Source organism: Ambystoma mexicanum, chromosome 5q, assembly GCF_040938575.1.
Source record: "Ambystoma mexicanum isolate Mex_15411 chromosome 5q, UKY_AmexF1_1, whole genome shotgun sequence".
In the NCBI taxonomy this organism is placed as follows: Eukaryota; Metazoa; Chordata; class Amphibia; order Caudata; family Ambystomatidae; genus Ambystoma; species Ambystoma mexicanum.
Genome location: NC_090933.1, coordinates 629,255,358 through 629,271,877, shown reverse-complemented (window position 1 = coordinate 629,271,877; position 16,520 = coordinate 629,255,358). Strand labels below are relative to the sequence as shown.

General features: G+C 46.0%; 1 protein-coding gene across 1 annotated transcript in view; it reads left to right on the top strand.

Moving 5' to 3' along the window:
* The window catches only part of CA8 (carbonic anhydrase 8), a 1,124,912-nt gene that overhangs the window by 815,708 nt on the left and 292,684 nt on the right, over positions 1 to 16,520 (top strand). The window contains exons 6-7 of the mRNA XM_069621095.1: positions 11,971 to 12,019; positions 14,870 to 14,982. Coding sequence (XP_069477196.1) covers positions 11,971 to 12,019; positions 14,870 to 14,982 — 162 coding nt within the window. The remainder of the gene's footprint in view (positions 1 to 11,970; positions 12,020 to 14,869; positions 14,983 to 16,520) is intronic.

Here is a 16,520-nt window from a genome sequence, read left to right as displayed (position 1 = left end):
AGAACAGACTAGCCAGGTAGGTAGAGGGAGCTTTTTCAGCTGTCTCCCTCTGAGGACCTCAAGAGTTTCTTGAGATGTTCCAGGCCAGAGGTAGGGCCTATATTTTCATCCGCACTCTGCAAGGGAGACTCCTCCCCACGGACTCTCCTACGCGGGAGGGACCGGTCAGGTCCTTATACCAACTCGCGCACCAAGGCTGTCAGTTACTAGCCTTCGGGCTGAGGGGTCCTCCGATCCTCACAGTGCCAGGGTTGAGGGGCGGCTAGGCTCTATTACCGGGGTTGTGCCCGAGGGGCTCCGCTCTTGTACCGGCATCATGGCCGAGGGTCTATGCCCTGTTACCGGCAGCTCGTCCGAGGGGGCGCCTGAACGCAGCTCTAACGACCCTCGGGTCGAGGTTGATACACTTACCAGGCACAGGCCCGAGGAGCGGGGCAAGTCACACGCTGCTCACATAAGACTTGGCAGGGGCTCGCACCAACGAGCCAAGCAACACATCGCAGTCACGTGGTAGGCAGCTCAAAAAAATGGCCGACAGGCCAGAAAAGGACACCCGTTCCACGCCTCTGCAAGACTTCGGCGAAGAACGAGTATCGAGGTGGGACTTGCATCAACCAGGTACGTGGCCTACGGCCTACCCTTCTTATGCGCCAGGCTGTTTTCCCTTGCGTCCGTATGTACAGGGTAGGCAGCGGCCTCAGTTACCTCTAGTTACTCCTTCAGTGCCCTCCTCCTTCTCCTCCTTCTCTTCAGCCAGCGAGGACCAGATCTTTGAGAGGTTCCTCAGCCTCCTGAAGTCTCCAGATATGGGGGCTATCATCAAGGACGCAGTCAGGGAAGTCCTTCCCGCCATGCTAGCGGCACCACAGACTCCTCCGCCGACCCCTCTGGCACCGGCACAGCCGCCTCCTCCGGCTCCTCAGCCTACTCCACAGGCGTTTCCATATCAGCCTCCTCTTCCTCAGCCTCTGACAGTGGTCCCCATGCCCCAGGCTCCAGCTCTGGATACTCCTCCTTCTCCACAGGATCCCCCACACCCTCAGGATACTGATGAGGAGGAGGATCCTGACATGCCATCATCGGCCAGGGCCTTCCACAAACGTATCTCGGGCTCAGCGGAATACCTGGGCCTCCCTCAGCCCCAGGTTGAACAGCCGGCAGAGGGCGTCCTCACTGAAGTCCTCACGAGGCGCCCTTCTGCCAGAACAGGGATTCCACTGCAGACCGACCTGGTATCGCTCGCCAAGAAGGGGTGGCTCAAAGCCCACTCTGTCCAGCCAGTCAACCGCCGCCTGGAAGCCAAGTACAGGCAGATGGAGGGGATACACCCTTGCTCTCCTCCCACTGAGCACACTTCTCACTGATCGCTGCAGCATCGCTGTACTCCAAGCCTCAGTCGTCCTCGTCATCTATGGCGCTGTTAGGCAAGGCAGAGAAAACCTTGGAGACATACGGTAAGAAGCTGTATCCCAATGCTTCCTTGCACCTGCGACAGGCCAACGCAGACGCCATGCTGGCAGCCGCTAACCAGAGATTATGGCGGGAAATTGCTGACTTCCTCCCGGAACTCCCCACCCACAGCCAATCACGTTTCAAGGTGGGGCTAGCCGAAGCCAAGCTTGTGGCTCTGGATATCATGGAATCTACTCTAGCACATATTGATACTTCTGGACGTGCCATCTCTATTGCCACGGACATGAGAAGCATGGCCTGGCTCTGGGCAACCAAGTTCAACCCGGATGTCCAGGAACGTGTTCTAGACCTGCCCTTCGAGGGCAGCAACCTCTTTCACTCCAGCACAGACGAAGAGCTGGACAAGAAGAAGAGTAGCTCTCAGACGGCTAAGTCTTTATCCATTCTGACAAAGACCACGCCCAAAGAGTGCTACCAGTATCAGCAACGCTCTGATAAGGGTCGCTCATCTGGAGGCTTCGACGGCTTCCAGGAACAGAGGTCTAGACAGCTGGAACGCTCACCGACCCCTAGTCGGCGCAAGCATCAAAAATGGGGGGCGCAAGGGTTTTTCCAGTCCCCCTCCTCTGCCTCTGCCTCTGAGGGTAGGAAGTCATGACTGACCCATTTGGGTCCACGTGTCACCAATGGGGGGCAGGCTTCCTCTTCACTCACACTTTTGGCGACAGAACTTTGCGGATCCCTCGATCCTGTCAGTAGAAGCCTCGGGGTATCGTCTACCTATTCCTGCCTCTCCTCCCTCCTCTCCCACTCTTCCGCAAGTTGGGACAGCAACTCTATTGGCAGAGATTCAGTCACTTGTCCTGAGCCAGGCCGTGGAAGAAGTCCCAGCCTCAGAGCGGGGATCGGGCTTCTACTCCAGGATCTTTGCCATTCAGAAAATGAACCAGGCTGGCCTGAGAGTTGTACTGGACCTTTACACCCTCAACCTCTCCTTACCTCTCCAGAGGTTCAAGATGGTGATGCCAGCTTTTATTGCGAAGACATCATGCAGGGGAGACTGGATGTGCTCCCTGGATCTGAAGGATGCCTATCTGCATGTCCTGATCTGGCAACCCCATTGGTCTTTCCTCTGGTTCAGGACCCTGGGCTGCCATTTTCAGTACAAGGTCCTCCCTTTTGGCCTCAACTCGGCCCCCAGGGTCTTTACCAGACTCATGAATGCAGTGGCAGCCCTCCTCCGGGCTCAGGGCCTTCATATATACCCCAACCTAAACGACTGGCTAGTCAGGGCTACATCTCAAGAAGCAGTTCACCACTCCTCCCATGCACTGATGAACATGCTACACGACCTGGGCTTTTTGCTCAATCTCAAGAAGTCACAACTTAACCCACAAAGTAGTTGTCCTTCCTGGGCCTCATCTGGGACACATGCTCCAAGAGGGTCTTCCCCTCGGAGGACAAGATCTCGGCCATCAGGTGGGCCACGTCCCACTTCCTGAGCCGGGGCGCTACTTCGGCTTGGTTGTACCAGCATCTGCTGGGCCTTTTTGCATCAGTGCGGTTAGCCATCCCCCACACAAGACTCATGATGAGGAGGATTTAGCTACACTTTGCAGCATCGTGGAACCAGGAGAGGGGCTCTCAGGCTGAAATTATCACAATTCCCCCTCGCTCCACCCATACCTCTATGGTGGTCCAGGGACTGCAACCTGCGGACGGGCAAGCCCTTCCGGCCCCCGTCCCTCAGGTGACGATTTCCACAGACTCCTCCCTAGAGGGCTGGGGAACCACCCTGGAGGACCTCTCAGTCCACGGACTGTGGACCCATCAAGAACAAGAATACCACATCAATTGGCTGGAACTGAACGCCATCTGGTTAGCGCTCAGAGCCTTCCTCCCACATCTGAAGGGAAGAGTTGTCCTCATCCAGACAGACAACTCAACCAGTATGTACTACATCAACAAGCAAGGGGGGGGACTAGGTCCCCTTCCCTGTGCAAACTGGCAATCAACATATGTTAATGGGCCTTGGAGAATGACATCTACCTCACGGCAGTGCACCTTCTGGGGGAATCTAACCTGAAAGCGGACCGGCTCAGCAGGTTGGGAGCAGACAACTACAAGTGGCAGCTGAACGACCTCATTGCACAGGGGATCTTCAACTGTTGGGGCCTCCTCCAGGTGGATTTTTTTGCTGCCAGGCACAACAAGAAGTGCTCCCAGCTCGCCTCCTGGCAGGGGAAGGGCGTAGGTTCCTTGGGCGATGCCTTGTGGATCCAGTGGAACGGCATATCGGCATACGCCTTCCCGCCCACTCCACTGATTCAGGGTACTTTTCAAGTTCAAGGAGTCTTGCCAGCTCACCCTCATTCTGTCCATGGTGGCCAGCCAGGCCTTGGTTCTTGGAGCTGCTCAGCCTCTCGGCGGTCCCTCCAATCCACCTCCCGACAGGCCCAGCACATCTTCTGACACAGCAGGGGGGCAGGGTCATCCACCCCGCCCCCCAGAAGCTGGCCCTCACAGCGTGGTTCCTGAGCAGGTGACGCTCAATCACCTCAACCTATCTCAAGCCAACCTGGAAATCATACAAGGGGCTAGGAGCAAGGCTACTGGACCAGGTTCTGCCACTGGGCTCACTCCAAGGATATCGACCCGCTGGATTGCTCATTGGACGACGTGCTGTCATTCTCAGCTCAGCAACTCTGGCGTGCAGGTGGACACATACCTCTCAGCGATTTTGGCCTACAGGAACTCAGAAGGGGTCTTCTCCTGCTCCGGCCCGATCATCAGGAGACATTTGGCCGGGCTCTTTAGGCTCTACCCACCCATCAGGAAAGCTCACTCCGTGTGGGATTTGAATCTGCTCTTGGGCACCCTTGCGCACAAGCCTTTTGAGCCTATGGTGACTGCAGACATCAGGCTAGTTACCATCAAGACGACCCTGGTAGTCGGCCTCACATTGGCGCGCATGGTCAGTGAGATCCAGGCCCTAGTCGCCTCGGAGCCGTACACCACTTTTCACATGGACAAGGTGGTCCTGCGAACCCATCAGCATTTTTACCTAAGGTGCCATCAGCCTTTTACTCAAACGAGGAGATTGTCCTTCCTACTTTCTTTGCGGACACGAAGGACGAGCCTCAGAGTTCTGCACTGCCTGAATGTCAGACGTGCCCTGAAATTCTACCTGTACAGGACCAAGGGCTCCCACAAGTCAGATGCCCTATTCATCAACTTTGGAGGCACCATGCCGGGCTACCAGGCCTCCAAAGCCTCCATCTCCTGCTGGATGGTCTCAGCCATCAAGGAAGCGTACGAGGGCCAGCATAGACCCCTTCCAGTGAACATGCATGCCCACGTGTTCAGGGCCAAGGCAACGGCCATCGCCTTTCAGCGCCATGTCCCCTGGCAGTTCATAAGCAGGGCGGCCACATGGGCCACTCCCTCGACTTTCTGCAAGCATTACTGTTTGGATGTCAGCTCGAGGTCAGATCGGCTTTCGGACAGGCGGTTCTCCGGAACCTGTTTGCTTAAGGAGGGTCTCCTCTGCATACTGGGGCTACATTCAGTTGTAATCGCCCATGCAGTATGGAGGTAAGGGGAAGGGACGTAAGAGTAATTATAAGTTACACACCATAGTGACTAACGTACTTAGTCCATCGTCCCCTTTCCTCAACACGTCCCACCATCCTCCGCCCTAATAATATGGTGTAATTAGGCAATGGTATCTCTATTGTCAATGTGTCTTTGGGGACTGAGGTGTGGCGCCGGAGGGCGGAGTCAGAGCAGTGCATGCTCCCAGGGCCACGCCCCCAAATTTAGAGGGGAAGATGATTTTTCTTGTGAAAAAGGTTCCGTCTCCCGTCCCTCGTGAGGGACGCCCATGCAGTATGGAGGAAAAGGGACTATGGGCTAAGAGTATGTTAGTCACTACGGTGAGTAACTTATCATTTTCCAATGACGGATCCGATCTTACCAAAAAAGAAATTCAAAAAGCCAAAAAGTAACACTACGACCGCAGAATAATCAAAGCCACCAACACCCAAAAAGAACTGTTCAACATCATAAATGAAATGAGGAACCCACCAGGGTGCAATAACACCCTGTTGCCCTCTCAGAAAATATGCAAAGAACTTGCGGACCATTTAAAAAAATAATCCAGGACATACACCAAATTATACAAAGCAGACCGGCCAACCAAAACACACAACTGATCCCGCCAAACAAGGAACCACAGTATAAACTTGAGAGCTTCCCAGAAATACCAGTAGAAACATTCGGAAAGCTGGTAAAAGTTAGCAATAAAGCAGGATCCCCCATGGACCCCTGCTTCCCACAAGTTTACAAATCCATCATAATTTTGACAAGAACCACAAGCCAGTTGCTCTGAAATCAGACCCTTCATATAATGTATCTTTAAAGAGAGGAAATGTGACTTTTTTTAAAAGTCAAAGCTGGGCATCATTTAACCAGGCCATTTAATACTGCGCCTGAGGCAGGTACTACAGAGGGTAAGAATTTTTTGAATAACAGTAATATGCATATAACATATTATATGCGAAATGATAGCCATGAATAGCTCCCATACATTTTTATTTAGAAATTGTGAATCTACTTCAGATATCCAGTATCCAGTGGACATCTTGAGACATCTCCCTTTCAGTTAAACCAACATCGGATGACAGGCCATTTTTACCATCATACAAGGCCCTACCTCTTAAGAGTAAGAATGGTATTATATGACTAGATATATTTATCAAACATGGATAGCAATCTTACCAGAGCCCCTCTATATATTTTATATCTTTTATTCTATAGGTTGGGAATTACCTGTAGTCTTAATGAACACCTGTGGATCTGTCACAATTCTGGAACCCAGAATTTACCCCGAACTCACACTTGGAATATGAATAGGATGAAGATCAGTGTTCCTTCTAAAAAACTGCAACACACAATTTGTCAGTATAAAACGCAAACCAACTTACTAAGGAGGAGCTGAACAAATTCTTTGGTAATAACTATATTGCCTCTGATCATAAGATTGAATATTGAACAACTCATGTTACATAAAGTATTTTATTAGACTATTGCACTAACACCCTGCAACCTGAGCAACTTGAATCTTTATGTTCTGATCAATCACTAATCATGTTCTATGATTAGCAAGCAAGTGAATATTGAATGTAGAAAAACATTACCCAGAAATCTGAGCACCCAGAAGCTCTCTGCTAATGATATTCTGTAGTTGGCAATCAATTAAATGTAGAAAAATTTACTTTTTTGCTCTTTTTTCTTTCTATTTTGATTGACTGTACAAAATATACCTTGCGGTTATTGAAATAATATTAATATATATCAGTTTGAACTCTTTTTTTAATACTCCCCCTGATGAACAGAGTTTCTCGAAACGTGTTGGGCCATGTGATCATCAGACTTTTATGTGAACTACATGTCAAATTGTGATGCAGATTTATTGTAACAAAGTTTATCAATCAAATGTTATAAATTGAAATCATTAAGACATAAGGAGATAAGGTTTTGTATAAGGGACTAATATTTTTCCTCAACCGTTGGGCTTATTTTTTGACACAGTGATAGTGTGCAGGGGACGGAGTTCCCAAACTGGGAACGTTTTCTCCTTTCAAAAGATGCCAATAAAGCAGCATCCCCCATGGACCCTTGACCCCCAGACATTTACAAATCTATCCTCATACAGGGCGCACCACGGGAACACTACAGAAACCTTTTTAACCTGTCACTCGCAACAGGGAAAGTACTGAGATCGTTCTAATCAGCGCACATCAAACCACTCCTCCGGGACACGGGAGGAGATGGGGAAGACCTCTCCAACTACAGACCGATTTCAAACATTTCCTACCCAGCAAAACTACTAGAGACCTAAGTCTACAAACTAACACAAGAACACATAGAAAAACACCAGTTGCTGGACCAGGCGCAAGTCCGCTATAGACCCACGAGGGCAACAGAAACGGAAATCCTATCGATCTGGGATGACCGAAAGACAAACGCAGACTCTGGGACAAACTCCACCCGAATTCTACTTGACCTCTCTGCATCTTTCTACACAGTCAACCATGACTTTCTCAATCAAAAGATTAGAAGAAATAGGAATAGCAGACTTGGCCTTACTCTGGATAAAATAATTCCTAGCAAGTAGAATGGAAACTGTCTGGATAAAACCCTTCAAATCTGCTCCACGAGACACTGACTGTGGAGTACCACAAGGATCATCCCTATCCCCACTGTTCAACATCTACCTGGCACCACTACTTAATATCATCAAAAAACACAACCTTACATGTGACAACTATGCTGATGATACACAGCTCATCTTTAAAATTGAAGAAACACAAGAACATAATGCTGCGAGAATGTCTCAAAAAACTCTACCACTGGATGAACACAAAAAGCCTAAAACTCAACCCAGGTAAGACTGAAATCATGATTGTATCCAGAAACCTGTAAAATAACACCTATATCCCATGGCCCACAGAACTAGGAACAGCACCCACATCATTGAATAGTAAAAAACCTGGGAATCCTAATGAACAACAGCTAACATTAGAACTAAAAGTAAATGCAATAATCCAATTTCTTTTCCTCATACATTCTGTAAAACGTGTCCTACCAATCCTGTCCTTCGCCCAGAAGACAATGACAATCATCGCCCTCATCATGTCAAGAATTGACTGCACCAACAGCCTCTACCTCGGAAAGCCAGAACACCTACTGATGAAACTGCAACGTATCCCAAACACAGTGGGTAGACTCCTACTCAAACTACCCCGAAGAGACCACATCACCCCAGCGCTAAAAATGTTACACTGGTTTCCAGTCAAAGAACGAATCTGGTTCAAAACAATGTGCATAATGCACAAAGCTATCCACAGCCAAGGAGCAGAATTCATAAAAAAGAAAATAACAATTAACCAAATGACCCGACCACTCGGACCATGCTACGACATCTGCCTTTAACCAAAACCTTACACAAGGAAAAAGCTAGGAGGGTCCTCTTTCTCACACCTGGCAGGTAAAAAAATGTAACTCCCTCCCGAAAGACACCCGAAATACAAAGGGCCACCCAAAATTCAGGCAAATACTGAAAACCTGCCTCGTCGCTACAGAGTGAATCCAGCACCTCCAAGCCAAGCCCCCTTGCTAGGCTAATCCCAAGGGCCAGAGACCGTTGTTAGAGACGGACGAGCTGTAAACACGAACACTTGACATGAGAGAGAGTGCTCAGAACTCATAGGTCAAGGACCACCTCTAGGAACAAAGGGAGACGATGCTAGACAGAACACTCTTACGCAATAGCCTGCGTCCTATCTAGAAAAACAGTAATACTAGCTTGAATCATATCCAGACAAAATTGTGAAAATGTACCTGTCTTAACTTGAAATAACTAACACTAGCTTGCGTCATATCCAGACAGAATTGTGATACTTAGCCAGCGTCATATATAGCCAGAGTTGTAACAATAGCTTGATTCATATCTAGACAAACTGTGAATGTCTGCTTGCATCACACCTAGACAGAATTGTGAATGCCCGCTTAAACCACACCTAGATGGATTGTAAAGATTAGCTCACGTCACATCTAAACTGATTTATGAATGTCAGCTTGCACCACATCTAGACGGAATTGTGAACATTAGCACTGCGTCATATCTAGACAGAATGGTAATAAGAGCCTGCGTCATACCCAGACAGAATTGTGAAGAATGAACCAATGTCACACCTAGTGAGAGTTGTAATACTAGCTTGCATCACATCTAAACAGAATTGTGAAGACTAGTGTTACGTTGCATCCAGACAGAATTGTAAAGATCAGCATTGCGTCACATCTGGACAGAATTGTGAAAATTAGCACTGCATCACGTCTAGACAAAACTGCGAAGATTCTGATAGAATTGTGAAGAATGCCATTGCTTCACATCTAGACTGAATTGTAATACTAGCTCATGTCACAACTATACGAAGGTGGGTAGATAAGCATTGCGTCACAACTAGATAGAATTGTAAAGATTAGCACGTGTCGCATCTATAAAGAATTGTGAAGATTAGCATTACATCACTTCTAGACAGATTTGTAACACTAAGTCACGTCATATCTTCACAGAATTGTGAAGAGTAGCATTGCGTCACATCTAGAGAGAATTGTAATACCAACTTGCGTCAAATTCAGCTAGAACTGTAAAGACTAGCTTGTGCCACATCTAGACGGAATTGTGAATGTCAGCCTGTGTTGCATCTAGCTAGAATTGTAAAGATTAGTAATGCACCACGTCTGGACAGGATTATGAAGATTAGCAAGTGTGGCGTCTAAATAGCAATGCCATTAGCCAACCACACTAAACAACCTCACCTCTTTGCATACACCTTTTACACTCTACACATACACAACCACACCTCCAAAGCAATGCAAACCACACGCACTTCACTAAATCGCAACAACAAAATACAACACACATACCATTGCCTAACACATGACGGCTACCGAACAAAAAGCACACCTGAGCTCAGCGAACGTTGTTAACTGAACTGAGGCTGCCAACCGCACATCACAGCTCTTGCCCTTTTTCTCACTGAACCTCACTAACCCATCACACCCTCTTTCCTTTTCAGATCCACCAGCGGACCACTACAGTGGCGATGGGGCGCGGTATAAATAACCTTTAACATATCATGTGCGCAAACGTGCAGGCTTGTCTGAAATTAATTGAACGTTGAGTAGTAAGGTGATAGAGGAAAGCATTGGTAGTAGGCTGTAGGTGTGTTGGTGATGGAATGACTGTGGTACGATAGAGCACATCTTTTTTTTTTACGTGTTTTTATTGACATTTGTTCAGTTAGATTACATTATTTCCAAGTACCCTCGTTATTGTTTCTGCTCATTTATATGAATTTATATAATAATTCAATAGGATCATGCCAGTATAACAAACACAGCAAAACCAAAGAACAAAACCTAACGACACACATTAACACTCCAAGCACATTGGATTCAAACTCGCATATCACTAATACACACATTAAAAGCTTGGCCATGGGACAACATTCTATTTGATTCCGATCCCTTTACAGATAAGCAAATAAGCAGTGCACAGCAATCGCCCATCAGTGACGATAGAGCACATCATGGTTGTATGTCAAGCTCTTAAGTGTATTTTGTAAACCAGTCCCTAATGATTATAAAATTATGGAAATGTGAGCAGTATGTTCAGTTGTGTTGTGCTTCCATATCTAATTGTGTTCAGCGGGTGGTGGCAGACTATGTAGTCCTCTTCTCTACCTGCAAGTCGGAGGCTCGAGTCACAGCAGGTCTGTTTCTGCCCTGCCTGAATTGAGTACCATTAAATTCGTCAACGGTAACACTTGTTAATTTCAGTGACACAAAATGGGAAACCTCGGGTTGCAAGCACTACACAGAAAGCGAGTCATTCAAGGCTACTGAAGAACGTAATGTTGCGTGAAATGATAGTTTTGTATAAAGGAGCTCATTTCCCTCTGTGGCATAACATACATGAAAGGAGTAAAGGCCTTCCATAAGGCTTTTACCTCTTTCATTTACGTCACGTCACATTTTCATTAATTCGTCTGGTGGAAAGGAGGAGCGGCTCGTAAGTTACGATGCTGCTGCCCCCTTCCTCTCTGCCATACAAAAACCACAGCATTTGCGCCAGCATTGGCTTTCTTGTTGGCGCAAATGCTGTAGATTCCTATGGCGTTCACCTGCTTTTTACACCAGCAGGCAGACTTGATAGAAACCCATTTTTAATGCTGCACCCCATGCGCACATGACAGGCTGCGTTTACTTCATTTGGATCTTGGATTGCAAAAGGGCGGCGTACAAGGGTGTGCGCCACATTTTTCCACTCCTCTTTTGCACTAAGTCTTGCAAATAAGGAACATGCCGTGGCAGGTACATGTTCACCCAAAAGTGGAAGTGTAACCGTCCATGCCACCGAAATTCCGGGAACTCGAAAATGAGCCCCCTTTTGTTCCCTAGATATCGTAGTCATGGAACAGAGTTTGCACTTTCTTTTATTTATGCTTGTCGATTTTAAGTACGATTAGAATCCTTTTACAGTAGCAACACTGAATTATTAATTATACAAAAATGACATGATGTTCTCAGGTTAGTGCACGTTTTACATTTATTTCTGATGAAAGCAGGGAATCTTTTTCGAATGAAGCAAAAAAACAAAACAAATGATGTAGCCTAAAAGGTGATGATGACACAATGACAAACAGAAATTGTTTTACAGAACATTTACATACTGCCTATGCTCCATTGTTCAGAGAAACAAAGCGAACGTGGAAAGAATTTAAATAGATGACCTTGCCTGAATGAAGGAAAGCATTTTATTGAGGCAAGGGCATCTGCGCAGCTAATCATGCGAAGGTTGCAGACTCGTGTTTTGCGTTATGTGAAGGTCAATCCACTCTACGACCTTCGGAGAAATCCAAGGTCTGCAATGTTGTGACATATCGAGTCTTCGAACGCTGTTGTGATTCTCTTCTCTTCCTTTTTCAGGATAAATCGAAAACAATACCCTGCTTCAATCCCAACACTTTATTGCCAGGTAGGTGCTGGTCAGGACTTCGTTTTTTAATTGTATGGATTACATGTGCTGAGCAGACTTTCAAAACGTACCGACATTTGAAGATGCTGGAATCGTGATCTAACTCACTAGATAAAAGGCATGCAGGAATCTAAAATTGAAGAACCGGAATCAGTGACATTCCTGGCTGACTGAAAATGCAATGAAAAAAGAGCTCCTTGCTCCTTGCTCTCCCCTCACCCCCATCAGATATTACTTACATTTCAGAGCAACAAATGCATTAAAAACAAATTCATAAATCCATCAGTAAGAGCAACCCCCTCTTCACAACAAAGGGAGCTCGTGCAATATGTGAAGCACAATATAATTAATGGAATAATCATGGATTGTTATGGTACGTTCTCTAATTCAAGCCTGGGCTTTTCCTCTGGTGAAAAGGATGGGGAGCTCCTAACTGTAAGGCCAAGGAAGTTCCCTTCTCCTGATCAAACGCAGGGCAGATTGGTACACCGAGTCAGGAGTTCTTCCGTTAATGTCATGTTACTTGGAATTGTACAGCACCCCACTCGCCAGGCCCTCAGGAGGATCTGAAACAGAGGAGGAGCAGTAAGCTACAGGGAAGAGAGGGAACATGCAAGCTATCTCGGGAGGATAGCTCAGGGGAAACGTGCTCGCCTTACCACAGGTTCGATCCCCGGGTCCGCGCTTAGAAACATCTGGGTATTAAGCGCATTACAAATAACATATCATATCTTTGCAGTTATGTTGATGCCTGCAAACCGGAAGTACCCTGACCTTGGTGTCTGGGTCTGTTTTAGGCATTGTTTGACCAGCGTAGAGAGATGTTTAATAATAATAAACGGTCTTAAGATTCAAAGAACCACCCACACCTTTTGAAATGGACGCCACCACCTTTTCTTCCTAATGCAGGGCTTGTCTCTTGTTCTCAGTGGCATCGCCTGTTACCTGTATTTTCCACCATTTCTGATTGTCCCGATCCTTGGGTTCTGCACTGATTACTTGGCTCATCATGACTGTGGCCTGCACACAGAACTGCCTTGCTCCTTACTGAGGAAATCGTATAAACTAATAAACCTTAGAAATGGACAGCATGTCTGTCTAGGCCATTTCCTTTTTTTTGTTTAAATATTTTTTAGCCGAAAAGGAAACTGGAGAACTGTACATTAGACTGTGTATGCGAAATTGATAACCATGTTTACCACGCCGTTCCTCACTTCCATTTGTGCATCTCTACTCCACAATGATGCACCCAAATCCAAGAAACCAAACAATTCATGAGTTAAACTCTCCAAATGCACCATAACCTGCAAGCAAGAGTGGGCAAGGGCCAATCCTTGGATTAAGAGAAACAGAAAATGATAATATAATACAGGCAAATATAAGAAATAGAAATTGATAGTCTAATTCAAGCAAATAAGAGGTACAGAAAATAACGTAGCTCATGCAAGATATGCTGCTTTCTCATGGCAAACACCTAGCATTCCAGAATTTCAAGACCATCAAAGCTGATAATTCATAGCGAATGGGATTTAGCATGGAACTCATCTTCTGTATTAGGCACAGCATATCTGACATGAAAGCTCAAGAGTTGCCCTTATAAGCATCCTCACAGGTTTGAGCCTCGTCTGGCTGAGAGAACAGTTGGATTTTGTTTTCATGGGATGCATTTACACATGCCATCTACATTACTGTTGCAAGCTTTTCGAGAGTTGTGAACTTTGCTCGCATCACTACCAAAGCTCTTCTCTTTTGATGACTCACTTGCCTCAGATCAGGTAATGGCATGTTCACTGTAGCGATAGGCATTATCTGTTTGCTTTCTTGCAGCCAAAGCAGTCATCTGGACTCAGACATCTTCTGAGAGCCTAGAATTATACCCAAAACAAGCAGTTTGATTATTGCTGTACCTGCTCCATTCTCCAGAGCTTGCTGCATACTCCTGAAGGGTGGCCGGATCCCTTAATATCCACATGGGGCCTTGCCCTTTCCCTCGATAGACCTGTATACTCTAGCCCTTTGCCATCAGTGAAGGAGGGCTAACCGGTTTCCCTCCTTGACACTAATATGGGGTCCCATTAGGGATTAGATGATCTGTCTACATGCTTGCACACATTCTCTGGATCACTGGGTAATGCAGCATTTATCCCCCCTATCTAAGTCTCCACTCTGTCCAGATGCATGGGTGGAGAAAAAAAATCTAAGTTGGACTGCTTCTTTTCTAGCTTCCTACCAGTTTCCTGAAATACACCGGATGATCCCTTCATGCACCATGCAGAAGCGCACAGTTTTGTCTGGACTTTTAGCTGAATTTTGTTGTTAGCAGAATTTGTTGATGTTAGATACTGTGTGCGACTTGCCTTTGCCAGTGCAAGACACTCCCTGGCTTTTCCTTCAAGGCTACTTTTGGTCCCAGCTTCTGCCAAGTGAAATGCCTGTGTGTTGTGCCAGGAGGAGCCTTGCTAGTGGAACGGCCCAGGAGAAGAAAGTCAACAGTATTCACCTGGACTTGCTCTGCCTCCCTTCTAATGTTTCTTAACATCTAGAATGTGTATTCATTCACAAAAAATATGCATCATAGACAAGTGAGTTCAAGGACAAATCAATAATATATACAGATGAAATGTATTATTCCCCAGTGCACTTTTCATATTGTACTTTTCATACATGAAGAATTCGTCACTAAAAGTCATATCAAATCTCATAAATTAGTCCGAGAAATTAGAAAAATAGAGTTTTTAGAATGAATAGTTACTGTTTGTACTGAATGTACCACAGTCAACTTAAAAATGGATGAGATGCAAAATACATGAATATGCCATATACTAATCAACTTTTTCGTTTTTTTTTTAGACCCCCTTCTCAGGGATTATTGGGTGTATGAAGGGTCCCTCACCATCCCACCTTGCAGTGAAGCCGTCAGTTGGATATTATTTCGGTACCCTTTAACAGTTTCTCAAACCCAGGTAATAGTTAACTTTGAACACATGTTTGTGAGAGAAATGTGTGTGTATTTCAGAAATGGAGAAGAGCAGAGCTAGACATTTAAACCTTGCATTCTCTTTTAAGTAAAGGTTACCGCTTTGAGATCCTTTAACAAAGTAAAGGTCAGGTCGTCCCCTTCAACTCCCCCAACAATGCTATGTTTATCACCCGCAGGATTTGTAAGGCAAACCTTAAGTGCAGTCCATTCAATGAATCTGCGAATAAGTGCGTGCTCTGACTTTGATAAATGGTTAGTGGCCAAACGGCAAAGCTTTTTAGATGTGCATTTTGAAAAGAGACTGGTCTTGGGGATTTCAAAAAGAACATAAAACTCTTATCTGTTGGTACTAAAATAAGAAAGGGGACTGTGTAGTAGCTTGTGCTTTGTAATGCGACACGTTATAACATTTCCCTGGAGAACACTCGCATTCTAAAAGAGGGAAGTCCCTAGATATGTTGTAACCTCTCTGACTCCAGGGTTTGGTCTCTTTTCTGGATATTCTAAACGGGATTAATTTACTTTGGGGAACGTAGGGTTTACACACGGCTGTTGAACATCAGCTTGTTTGGTGCTTATTAAGTGCTTAAACCCACATCTTTCCACAATAATTACCGCATAATTCACAATTTATTCGCTGCAAGCGCAATGGACTGTTTAGGTACACAGCACCTATGTGTAATGTTGTATTTTAGTGTCCACTTCTTCCGAGTGGCAGCTCTGGGGCACAGAATGTCGCAGCAGAATTTTGCACATTTTGACAGATGTGATGCATCCTGAAGCGTTATTTATTAAACCATCTTATGTTGTGTTATTGGGATGTATAATGCTCTACCGGCACTCCTGTGGAGTGGGTTAGGTTAGTTGGGAGAGAGGGAACATGCAAGGTATTTTTACTGTTATTTTGAACGATGCATGCAGACCGAATGTACCCTGTGCTCTGCATATGGGTCTGTTTCTTTGTGTTAGGAGTTCTGTGTTGATAGCACTGAGGCTTCTGTGGGGATCCCTAGTCAATCAGCCCTTTGTGACCAGGGTACTAGGATGCACTGGCCTGGGCGGTGGTGTGTAAGTTGGTTGTAGCGTTGCAGTGTTCTGATGTTTGGTGTCTGTTGCGAGAGCTGTTTAATTGTGGTGTGTGAGTAGCTAATTTGGTGTGCATATTGTTTGGTGGAACATAGAATATGAGCATGCTAGTGTGTCGAGATCGTCAGTGTAACCCTTCATACACATACATGCTAGAATCCACATGCAGTAACACCACACCAATGGGAATCACATAGCAGTTTTTCTCAACATTTTCTGATTTCTCATCACGTTGTATTAGGGTTAGTCCTTGAATGCCTTTCTCATCAGGAGGGTATTTGGCAGTACTTCAGCCTGCATTCACACCACATAAATGTGCTGTACCCATGGCTATTATTGATATTTTAACCCTTTGCCTCAATCGCAAGTTCTTGGACAATAACTATTGTTCCCTTTGTCCTTTTAATGTCTTTCCTGCTGCAATCACACCAATCC